We start from the raw sequence: 12,379 nt of genomic DNA, 5'->3' as shown, positions 1-12,379 counted from the left end.
TGGAGGTATCCTCTGCACATTCAAGCACGGCCGTCAGGCATGAGCTGTAAGCACTGGGTGCTGGAGTGGAGAGGAAGCACGGTAGGTCAGGGACACAGATGTGGGGCCTGGCCACCCTATCCTGCTGTGCCCATCTCCCCAGGCCCAATTTTGAGGGGTCAGGATGCAAGCAGGCTGGCTTGGCCACAAGGGACCTGCTTGGTGTTGGGGACCACAGGGCAGGTCTCTGTCTCCTGTTGATGTGTTCTTCCAGAGAGCTGTTTCTCTCTCTGTAAGAATTATAGGGAATTTGGGTACCTGAGGGTACCAGGAAGGAAGTCAAAGTGTTATCATGTCTCTGAGACAGCCACCAAGGCTTACCAGCCTCCCTTTATGTATAGACACACATATATGTGTGTTTGTTTCTTCTTAGAAAACTAAACCTATAACTACACAAAAGCTGTATACCTTTTTCAGTTTTATAGCATGCTGAAAGCTTTCCTCACGTCACTGAACAGTTTTTGCATTGGTGGCATCCACATCTGCATCACTGAACACTTGCATTGGTGGCATCCACATCAAGCTTACTCTGGCCGCCCGTGTTCAGGCCTTGATCATTGCTATCTCCTTTGTCCCACCCTGCTCTCTCTCTGGCTCTCAGTCCCCACAGGGGCCCACCATTTTGCCTGAGCAGATAGTTTGGGCTGATAGTAATTTAAGTGCTGAATTTTAAATCACCCTGCAGCAACCAGGTACCACCAACCGGCTGGCTTAGGTCAACAGAAAATCATCTTCTTGTAGTGCTGGATGCCTCAGTCCAGGACCAGGGTGTTGCAGGGCTGTGCTCCCTTCAAGACTGAGTAGAAGCCTTCCCTGCTTCTTCCAGCTTCTGGGGTTGCTCACGGTCTTGGGCATTCCTTGGCTTGCAGCCGCATCGCCATTGCTATGTGGCCATCCTCTCCCTGTGTCTCTTCACATCGTCATGCCTCTGTGTGTGTATCTTCGTGTTTAGGTCTCCCCCCCACCCCCCATTTTTTTCCGAGGAAGATCAGCCCTGAGCTAACTTTTGCCGCCAATCCTCTTCTTTTTACTGAGGAAGACTGGCCCTGAGCTAACATCTGTGCCCATCTTCCTCTATTTTATATGTGGGACGCCAAGTAGTGCCATGTCCACACCTGGGATCCAAACCAGTGAACCCCGGGCCGCCAAAGCAGAACGTGCGAACTTAACTGCTGCGCCACCGGGCCAACCCCTGGGTCTCCCCTTTTTAAGGACACAATCATATTGAATCGAGGCCCACTTTAATGACCTCATTTTAACTGGAATACCAGTGTAAAGACTCTGTTTCCAAATAAGGCATATTCTGAGGTGCCGGAGGTTAGGACTTCAGCATATGAATATAGGGGGACACAGTTCAACCTTTAACTTCTGCCTGTTACCAGTCCAGAGAGCCTGGGCCCTGATGGAGGCCCAGCCTCACGATGTAAGGTGTGCAAGGCATACCCACAGGAGGTAAACATGTTCTTGTCCTAAAGCTTCAGCCAGAAAAAATGTGTCCTCATTTAACCACCACTCCCAGCCCCTCCTGGATCAGAGGTGAGGGGCTGATGGGGGTGCATGTGTTCTGAACCTTTTCTGTATATTTTCATCCATGCAAGTGTAGACATGCACAGCTTTGTGTCTCCCCACCAGTGGAGTCTTGTCTGTGGGCCTCTCCCTCCAGGTGCCTCTGCTGGGCTCCCTGAGGCTGGAGAAGCTGGCCGAACTGAGCCTGTTGGAATGTCTGCGCTCGTAGCTATGGCCCCCTCCATAAAAATGCTTCTGCCTTTAATTTAGATCTAAGATTCACTATAGTGGACTCGTGAGTCCAAACTTATTTTTATATGATGTTTGTATTGTTATCAACACTAGGTTTTATGGCAGCTATTTCATTGTATTTTATTTTTAACTTAAGCTTCTTGGCCAGGCCTTTCTGCATCTGTGCTAGGGTGGTAATGCATGTACAGTGGGGTTTTCTAGGCTGTCTCATAAGCACGCTGCTCACATCTTAAGAGGCCTGCAGTTTTGTGCAGTGCCTTGGCTTTGATTTATTCACCAGCAGAAAGTGGAGGCCGGGGTTGGATAAGGATTGAAGTTGAGCAGCTGCAGGCTGAAGTTGTTTTGCCTTTTTTCTTTTTTTTAAAGATAGGCCCTACCAAGCAGTTTATGAGAAACCAGGCACCCACAAGCCCCAGGATTTTATTAACAAGGCCCTTTGGTTAGTTGCCTGGCCTGGTTTCTAAGCTTTAGGAAGACCAGGCTGCACTGTGGACTGTGGTTGCAGACACTTTTCCTGACCGTGAGGGTGCTGCACTCAGGGTCTTCTCTGCAGCTTTTCCCTTTGTCTCTTTGGTTTCCCGGGAGGCCTGAGTAGGAGGGTCAGAAAGGAAATTGCCAAGAGAGAGTTTGAGATGCAAAAGGAAGTGAGATTTAAAACTTGTTCAGGACCTAGAGGCGGTGTGCGTCAGGTGCCCCCTGGCCTTTCTGTCCCGCACATGGGCCTGGGCTGTTATCTTACTTCTTGTTCTTTCTCAGGAGACAGGAACAGTTCCAGAGAAACCCCGACAGCTACAATGGCGCTGTGCGCGAGAACTACACCTGGTCGCAGGACTACACCGACTTGGAGCTCAAGGTGCCGGTGCCCGAGCATGTGGTGAAGGGCAGGCAGGTAATGGGGGCTCTTCCAGCTTCTCTTCTCAGCTTCTTTCCTCGGGGCACAGGTGTCGGCTGTGGGCTGCTCTGGAGCCAACCTGGCCTGTCTCTTCCCTTACTGGTCTCCCCTCTCAGCCACAAGCACAAAACTGTTTCTTTTTTTCAGTTACAAACACATCCCACCTGCCCTTGTAACCACATTAAGTCAAGTATGAGTCTCATCTCAGCCCCGGCCAGCCTTCCTGTGCTATGTGGATAGCACATGAGCTTCGTTTTTTTAAATTACAATAGTCTCATATTGTTTATTACATTTAGTCTCCACAGAAACACTATGAAGTAGGCAAGGCAATTGTTACACGCATTTCACAGATGGAGAAATTGGAGTAGTGACAAGTGGACTTCCAGTCCTGTGCTCTGCTGAGCCTTTCCATGGAGCAGAGGCCCTGTCAAGTTGGAGCTGTAACATTTATAGCTTGAGTTGATTTCTCCATCTCAATAAGCTTGAGTGAGTAGACATTTAATCTTTTAGTGAGAGAGAGATGTTTACTCAGGAACCTTGCTGAGAATAACTTTATTGTAAATCATTGTAAATAGGTAGGCCTTACTTTAAAGAAGAACCCCTTGTGATATATGAAATGGGACATTACATTATTATAATCCTCAATATGAAAAATTCTGATATATGCCAGAAACTATAGCCTTATTTCCCACTTGATGAGAACCTGCACTGTGAGTAATATCTTTCATGTTTTTATAGATGAGAAATTGAGGCCAAGAGAAGTCACTCAATTTTCCATTGTGTCTCCCTGATTCTTGTTATGCCTGGATCCTCAGTGCTCTCTCTCAAGTGTTTTTGAATGAATGAATGGTTGAATGACTGAAGTGGTCACGCTGTGGTTTGATTCAGGTGTGTCTGCTTCTAAAGCTCATGCTGCTTCCCTGCATCCCACCCCTCACTTTATAAAGGGAAGCACTGCTGGCTTCTTTACAAGTGAATGTCTTGGAGTGTGTGAAACGGAAGTTGAGTTGCATGTACATTTTCTGGAAACAATTGCCATGTAAAGTGGTACCAGTTCCTGCTGGTCTGGATACATGTGCAAATCCCCAGGCTGGGCTGTGAGTGAGCCCCTCTGGGGCCCCTTGTCCTGAAGCTTCAAATGCAGGCCCCTCCCTGGCTCCCTGGGCTCCACCTAAAACAGACCTGCCCTGTGTGCAGGGCCAGGGAGGCTGGGGCAGCCTCTCTAAGACTGCAACTTCCTGCCAGTGTCAGATGAACTCGACTTGTTTTGCAGCACGAAAGACTGGAGCCTCTGGGCCTTCACAGCTCCATGTGGATGTGGATCAGGGAGTCATGGGTCTGGCACTGGCTGGATCAGCACTGTCCACTCATTCCTCTCTTCCTACCCCTTCCCACCCCATCCTGGAGGTCTCACCATGGCTCAGTGACCGCTGGTCAGGTGGACTTTAGGATTTAAGTCAGACCAGGTAACTAGGGGTCATCCCCATAGAATCCTGCTTCCGATGACCACGTCCCCTCTGGTTCTGGTAGGTCATAGCGGGTCAGGCTGACCTTCCTGTCAGAGTAATTGGCCCAGCGTCTTCTAAAGTTTAGTGGATCAAGTGTTGATTTTCATTTCATTTTTTGGTAGGATTGCTTTGTATGTAGGTGAATAAATTTTGAAAAGTGTTGGTTACCACACTTTATTACTTGGCTAAAACAGTTAAGCTTCCTGGTCTAGTATCTGTCTTCAGACTTCTCCATGAACTTCTGGAGCTTTCTCTGAAAGGACTTGTAATAGGCCTAACCTAAAACTAGTTGTTTTCTCTTTCTTGGAATCAAGAGACTCAGATTACCTGACACCTCTTGCTGTACTTCCCACAGCCACCCAGGAGAGCTTCCCACTGAGAATGGCGTCTCAGGTGTATACGCTGGAATTGGGGGTCAGTCTCACGATTCTTCTCTGCTGCCAGCACTGCACGGGGAGAGTCCTGCCCTTGGTCTCACCTCGCTGAGGGCCAGACTGTTGTACCTCAGGTTCAGTTCCACGTCTCTCTCCAGTGTACTTGTGACCTCTAGCAAGATAAGGCCTTGCTTTCCCCAAGGATGCCCTGGGTTTGGCTCATTCCTGTGTTAGACATTTACTGAGCACATGATGGTCCCCAAGACTAGGACAGGGTTGCTGTTCTGGAGTTGATATCCATGGGGCTCAGGCAATGACAGCATATGCACCAACACAGCAATTCCAGGGGGTGGCAGGGGCCGGGCAGAACATAAACGGGTGGTCTGTTTGCTTCACCAGCACCATGCAGCGCTTTCTCAGAGCCAGGCACTGCTCAGCCCCTCTCCCCGCCAACCCTTCGAGGCAGTTGTGGTGTGCACAGGATTCGGTGGTGGAGGGCAGTTTGTTCAGGCTCTCCCCAGGCTGGCTTGCTCTGGAGCCAGTGCTGTCACCCCCCAGAGATGTGTGGATGAGCCTGAGTGTTTGCAACACTGGGACTGAATGAGGCGAGTTCCACATAAGCTGTTGATTATCTAGTGTTGGCATTTTTGTGACACCTGCTGACTTACACTAGTCTTGATTCATCTCAATTTTTCTTTGTCTCCTTCGATGGTATTTTTTTCTCTGTGTCGTTTTTTTTTTCTTTTTATTGAGGCATAATTGACATATTAGTTTCAGGTGTAAAACATAATGATTCAATATTTGTATGTATTGGGAAATGATCATCACAGTAAGTCTGGTTAACATCCATCACCACACGTAAGTTACCACATTTTTTTTCTTGTGATGAGAACTTTTAAGATTTACTCTCTTAGCATCTTTCAAATTCCATGCCATTCTTATACGGCAACCTTCTTTTAAAAAATTATGGTCTCTCAATTTCTTAGTGATCTAAGAGTCTTAGTCATGCCTCACTTAAACTGGGAATAAGTTTATTTTTCATCTCTTGGCTTTTTTTCAGGGTTTTTTCTCAGAGTTGCCACTTGTGGACTACCTCCTTTCCAGCTGTTCCCTGGGGTACCTGTCATGGCTGCCTGTTAGCAGTATTTATTTTTGCTTTTTGTCTATGGCGCCTATCAGATATCATCATGATGGTAGCCCTGATTGCAGCAGCTCAACTGGTGAAGTCACAGTTGTTCTACCTTTGTAGGTAGCTGCGTGTGTGCAGGGGTGGGGGTGCTGAATGTTTAATGGAGTAACACTCGAGCTCTTCTCCAGCTGTAGCTTGGTGCTGGAGGCACCAGAAAGTTGCCCCTCTTTCACTTTTTGTTTTGATTTCTTTTCTGAGAAATGGATTTGCCTCTCAAGTGTCGTGGAGGACGAGTGTATGCGTAATGCTTTATGTTCAAGTGCTCTTATTTTACATGCAAACTTTTTTGATTTATCATTTGCTGGTGAATCTGAAGAAAAACTTCTCAAAATGAAGCTTTGGTCTCATGTGTTAGTGAAGTGGGGTTAGATGGTTGCCTCACTACGTGCTTTACTTTGTCCACTCTGCTTGGGAAGAGCAGCCGAGGTCTCCTTCCTTTCCTCGGTGTAGCTGTAGCCATGTGGTAGGGGAAGGAGCTTTGCGATCATGCCATGATGTTTGTGAGATAGCTAGAGTCAGCTGGGGTGGTTATAAACCTGGCATTTGCGTGACTCGTAGGATTTTAATACTAGAAAATGGAACTCCAGAGATTTTTAGTCTAACTTTTCATTTTGCAGATGAGAAAACTCTCCTGGAGATGTAAACCGCTGAGGCCCCAGACCATCTGGTGAGATGGTGGCGGAGTGGAGCCCAGCACCCGGCCCCCACCCCCACCCTGTTTGGTCGATCGTCTTTTGAGTGGGAAATGTCATGATATTGTTGCAAATGAACTCATGACTGGATGACATTGAATGACAAGTGAATTTATTTCCTCCTCCATATTCTCTTTCCTCTAGGAGAGTGAGTGGTTTTTGCTGACTAATGAGGTCCTGCCAGCTGGTGGGCTCATGACCCTCTCTGTCCTCCCTATGGGAACCTTCTGGAACAGCACCAAGGCCCCTGGGCAGATCTTGTACAGTGATGCCTTGCCCCTGAGCTTGATGCAGCTGCTGGAATTTGTGCTACAAGCTCAGTTACATGGTGTTCCCTTCTTAGAATGTGTTTAGGAAAAATGTAGGAAGACTTTTTATTACAGGAAACTTCTGTAACAGAAAAGGCTAGTAGGCTGCATTTATCTACTTTAATTTTAAATTTTTGAATGAAAAGCACATTTACCTGTTCAAAGGTATAAAAATGTGCAACGAAAATTCTCTGTCCTGCCTCTGTCCTTCTGTCCTGTACCGGCTCCCACCCTGACCTCAGTCATCACGTTACTAGTTTCTGAGATATTTTCTCAGATATTTTTTATGTGTATAAAATCAAGCATGAATATGTATTATCACGTCTCCATCTTCAGCACAGATGATATGTTCCCATTCCCATGTCATCTGGCTCAGGCTGGCAGAACCCTGAGAGTGCAAGTGCCCTGAGCTCATCACCCCTTCCACCCAGGGCTCCAGTCTCTGCTTTTGCCCCTTTCAAGCGGCGGGCTGCTTACTAAACTAGTCCCCTGGTAATGGGCATTTAGATTGTTTCCAATCTTTTGCTATTACAGGCAATAAAGCAATGAATGCCCTTTAATAAATTTCATTTTGCATATATGCATTCTGTATAGAATAGATTCCATGAAGTGCAATTGCCAGATTGAAAGATATATGGTTTTAAAAGGTATTTCTAATTTCTATAGATACTGCTAAATTGCCCTCCATAAGGATTGTACTAATTTACATTCCCATCAGCGAAGTCCCGGAGTCCTTGGTTTTCACAAAATTTGTTAAAAGTAGCATGTTATCAAACTCTTGGGTTTTGTAAGTTGGATAGGTGAAAAATAGCATCTAGGTATAATATGAATTTGTATTTCTCTTATGAGTGAGGTTGTGCATATTTTTACATGTGTCTTTCCTTTGAACTGTCTATATCTTTTGCCCATTTACTATTAGGTCATTGCTCTTTTTCTTAGTGATTTCTAGGAGCTCTTTATATATTAGAAAGATAAGCGTTTTGTGATATGTATTGTAGATCTGTTGTCCTATTTTGTTATTAATCTTTTGAGTTGGTTCATGGTGTTTTTTCCTTGCAGGACTTATTAATTTTTATGTAGTCACATTGTCATTCTTTTTTCTTATGAGTTCTGGAATTTGAACCAGGATTAGAAAGGAGCAGGTTGCATTTTGATGGAGCTTCTTTGAGGGTCAGTTACTTGAACCTTTGCTGCCTTTTAACCCAGTTCGATCTTCTTATCCATTAAAGCAGTTTTGTCTAAATTCTACTAATGGTTTCCAATTTAATTGTTAGAGAAATGAAATGATTTGTTTCCCTCATAGGAGGCCCTTCTCTCTGGCAATTTGGGCCCCATCTCATTTGTTAATAGTCAACAGACTAACACAGTATGAATTTTATCACTTGCAATTGATTTTCCTATTGTATTTTATTAGGTAAAGGCACTCCAAAATGTAGCTGTTCAAAAACTACAGCTAGGACTTGAAATTGAACAAAATTATAGAGCTAAAACTGAAGCTGAAAATGGACACTAATGTTGGGTTGTTCTTTTTTCTTTGCTTGAGGAAGATTAGCCCTAAGCTAACATCTTTGCCAATACTCCCCTATTCTGTACGTGGGTTGCTGCCTGAGCATGAATGATGAGTGGTGTGGGTCTGTGCCCGGGATCTGAACCCGCAAACCCAGGCTGCTGAAGCAGAGCACACCGAACTTTAACCATTACGCCAGCCCCTAAGGGTGATTTTTAAAAATTGTAATTTTAAGACAATGGTCTAGATTGTATTTTACAATCTGCTACAAATTGTCATATATGGATAAAGGGCAGTTTGGGCTGTTGGTGGGGAGTGCTCTGAGTTTTAAACAAGTTCCTGTATTGAATATAACTTTAATTATACTTAGTAAATCTGGATGTGTTCTTTGGATATATCCATTCACAGCGCATTCACGTGTGTATCTTTATCTTATTTATTGGTTGGTAAGGGCCACACCTCTCAGCTTGCAGAGTGTTGTTGCTGGTCTCAGAGGGGCCTCTGTGATAGGGTCCTTGTCAGCACCCCAGGGTGATAGCTTCTAGCCTGTGACAGGACGTCTTCCTGAACATGATACTTTTTCCAAGGTGGTCTCAAGCCCTGTTCCTACACTGGGACCTCCTCAGTGGTCCTTCACTGGTGTCTCAGGACTTAGCACATGGGATGAGGCTGGAGAAGAGGAGGCATCTCTGTACTCCCCACTGTGCACCCATTTGCACCCTAGTCTTTCCCTCTACCCCCATATATTGACACGTTTTCAATTTTCTTGGGTATGTAGCTAGGGGTGGAATTGCTGGGTTATATGGTAGCTCCATAATTAGTTGTTTGAGGAACTGTCAAACTGTATTCCAGAGTGCTTGCACCAGTTTACATATCCACTAAAAATATATGAGGGTTCATATTTCTTTACATCCTCAACACTTTATTGTCTATTTTTTGTTTTGTTTTTGTTGCCGTCTGTGAGGTGGTATCTCATTATAGTTTTGGTTTGCACTTCCCTGATAACTAATAATGGTGAGTATTTTTTCATGTGCTTATTGGCTATTTGTGTGTCTTCCTTAGAGAAATGTTTATTTAAGTCCTTTGCCTATTTTTTAGTTGAATTGTCTTTTTATTTTTGAATTGTAAGAGTTCTTTTTAATTCTAGATAATTAATAATTGTCGGATAATTTGCAAATATTTTCTCCCAATCTATGAGTTGTCTTTTCAGTTTCTTAAGAGATAATGTCTTTTGAAACACAAAACGTCTTAGTTTTGATAAAGTCTTATCTATCTACCTACCTACCTACATGTTGCCTGTGCTTTGGGTGTTGTATCTCAGAAACAATTGCCTAATCCAAGGTCGTGAATATTTACACTTTTGTTTTCTTCTAAGAGTTGTGTAGTTTTAGCTCTTACATACAGGGTTTTGATCTATTTTGAGTTAGCTTTTGTATAAGGTATGAGAGAGTGGTTGGACTTCATTCTTTTCATGTGGCTATCCAGTTGTCACAGTCTCATTTGTTGAAAAGACTGTTCTTTCCTCCATTGAGTTGCCTGGCACCCTTGTCTAAAATCAACCAACCAGAATTTTTCATTCTGTTCCATTGATCTGTATGTCGGTCTGTATGCCAATACCACGTTGTTTTGATTATTGTGTTTTTGTAGTAAGTTTTGAAATTTTTTGTTTCCTTGTTCCTCCATTACTGCTTTCTTTTATGTGAAATAGATATTTCCTAGTGTCATATTTTAATTCCCTCATTTTTTGTTTTGTTTTGATTTTTATTATATTTTTTGGAATTATTTTCTTAGTGTTTGTCCTTGGGGTTACAGTTTTACTTCAGATTAGTTAAACCAACTTAATCTCAACATGTACCAAAAACTGGCTCAGTATAATAACCCTCTGTGCTCCGCTCCTTTGTATCTTTATTTGTGGTTTATGCTGTTGTTTTTTAAATCAGAAGAGAAAGGGAGTTAATGCACGCAAGATACACTTGTGCTGTCTTTCGTGTTTATCTTTACCAGGGCTCTTTATTCTTCCTGTGGATTCAAGTTACCATCAGTGTCCTTTCATTTCAGCCAGAAGGACTCCCTTTAGTATTTCTCATAGGGCTTTTGCAAGAAAAGATAGGCCTGTTAGGGATGAAGTCTCTCAGGTTTTGTTTATCTGGAAATGCCTTAATTTCTCCTCCATTTTTGAAGGATAGTGTTGCCAGATATAGAGTTCTTGGTTGACTTTTTTTCCCCAAATAGCCCTTTGAATACTTCATCTCACTGCCTTCTAGCCTCCATAGTTTCTGATAATAAATTGGCTGTTATTCATATTGAAGATGCTCTATATGTGGTGAGTTGCTTTTCTCTTCTTACTTTCAAGATTCTCTCTTTGTCCTTGGCTTTTTTGACAGCTTGATTTTGATGCATCTATGTCTTGATGTCTTTGAGTGTATTCTACTTGGAGTTCATTCAGCTTCTTGAATATGTAGATTAATTTTTTGGTCAGATTTGAAAAGTTTTCAGTCATTATTGTTTCAAGTATTCTTTCTGCCCTTTCTCTCTTTCTTCTCCTTCTGTAACTCCCATTATTCCTGTGGTGGTATGCTTAATGGTGTCCCTCAGGTTTCTGAGCCTTTGTTCTTTTTTCCATTCTGTTTTCTTTCTGCTCCTCAGACTGAGTAATCTCAATTGACCCATCTTCACGTTTGCTGATCTGTTCTTCTAACTGCTAAAATTTGCTTTTGAGACCCTCTAGTGGGTTTTTCCACTTCAGTTTTTTTTCAGTTACTTTTGAATTCCAGTTCTTTTTTTTCTCGTTTTGCTGAGGAAGATTCTCCCTGAGCTAACTTCTGTTGCTAATCTTCCTCTTTTTGTATGTGAGCTGCTGCCACAGCATGGCCACTGACAGACAAGTGTTGTAGGTCTGCGCCCGGGAACTCAACCCAGGCCACTGAAGTGGAGTGTGCTGAACTTAACCACTAGGTCACCAAGGCTAGCCCTCCTTTAGTTCTTTACACATGGTTTACTTTAGCTCTTTGATTATATGTACAATAGCTGATTTATAGACTTTTACTAAGTCCATGTCTGGACTTCCTCAGGGGCAGATTTTATTGATTGCTTTTATCCCTTGTATATGGGCCATCTTTTCCTGTTTCTTTGTGAGTCATGTAATTCTTTGAAAACTGGACATTTTAAATAACAGTGCTTCAACTCTGGAAATCAGATTCTCCCTTTTCCCCATGGTTTGTTGTTGTTGATACTTTATCTAGTTCTGGTTTGTTTAATGACTTTTTTGACCTAATTTTTTGAAGTCTATGTTCTTTATTGTGTGCTGCCAGTGAAGTCTCTACTTAGTGAGCTTAGTGGTCAGCTAATGATTGGACAAAGTTTTCCTTAAACACCTGGAAGTGAGAAATCTTAATAAAGATTTAAAGTCTTTGCCAAGGGGCTCCATGTACATGTTGGGGCATGCCTTTGACATTTAATGCAGCAGTTGAAAATTCTGCCAATATAAGCTTCACTTTCTGCTCATACAGAGTCTCAGGTCAGCCAGTGGTGAGAGCTTAGGGCTTTTGCAGGTTTTTCCTGAGCATACACACAGCCCTGTACATTCATATGTCCTTCTAGATTCCTAGGAATATTTCCAAGTGTTTCCAAGCTTGTACAGACATTATATTCCCCAGCTTTTCCTTTTTTTCCTTTTTCTTTTTTTGCCTCAGCTGTTATCTACCACCTCAGTGAGCTGCAAAGTTAAAACACTTGCCTGTAATTGTTTTCAACAAACACTCCCTGGGTAAAAGGCTTTGCTGAGTTTGGTCAAAAACAGACAAGCTTACAAGTGGGATCTTCCAGGGAACCATCACACAAGCCAAATAATGACAGTTCCTTGGGAATGAAACTTTGAAAGAGCTCCAGCTCCCTTATGCTTCCTCTGATGGCTGCCAGGCTACACCAAGAATACGGGCTGTCAAGGAGCTGGAGAGTTAGAATGGGTCTAGAGTAAGTTAAAATGTCACAAAAAAACCTCATTCTTACAAAGATGCAGTCGTTTTTCTTGCATAAACACTTCCTGGGTTCCTTCAAACCTTTGGTTAGTTTTCAAAGTTCAGAAAAAGTAGATACTGGCAGTTTTTACCAAT

The 12,379-nt window shown here is 43.4% G+C and overlaps 1 protein-coding gene across 1 annotated transcript in view; it reads left to right on the top strand.

Annotated features, from left to right (window-relative positions):
- The window catches only part of NUDCD3 (NudC domain containing 3), a 95,027-nt gene that overhangs the window by 62,496 nt on the left and 20,152 nt on the right, over positions 1-12,379 (top strand). The window contains exon 3 of the mRNA XM_008526254.2: positions 2,554-2,686. Within this exon, the coding sequence (XP_008524476.1) occupies positions 2,554-2,686 (133 nt within the window). The remainder of the gene's footprint in view (positions 1-2,553; positions 2,687-12,379) is intronic.

This window comes from Equus przewalskii, chromosome 4 (assembly GCF_037783145.1).
Source record: "Equus przewalskii isolate Varuska chromosome 4, EquPr2, whole genome shotgun sequence".
Lineage (NCBI taxonomy): Eukaryota > Metazoa > Chordata > Mammalia > Perissodactyla > Equidae > Equus > Equus przewalskii.
Note: the sequence above shows the minus strand (reverse complement) of the source record. Positions and strands in the feature narration are given on the sequence as shown.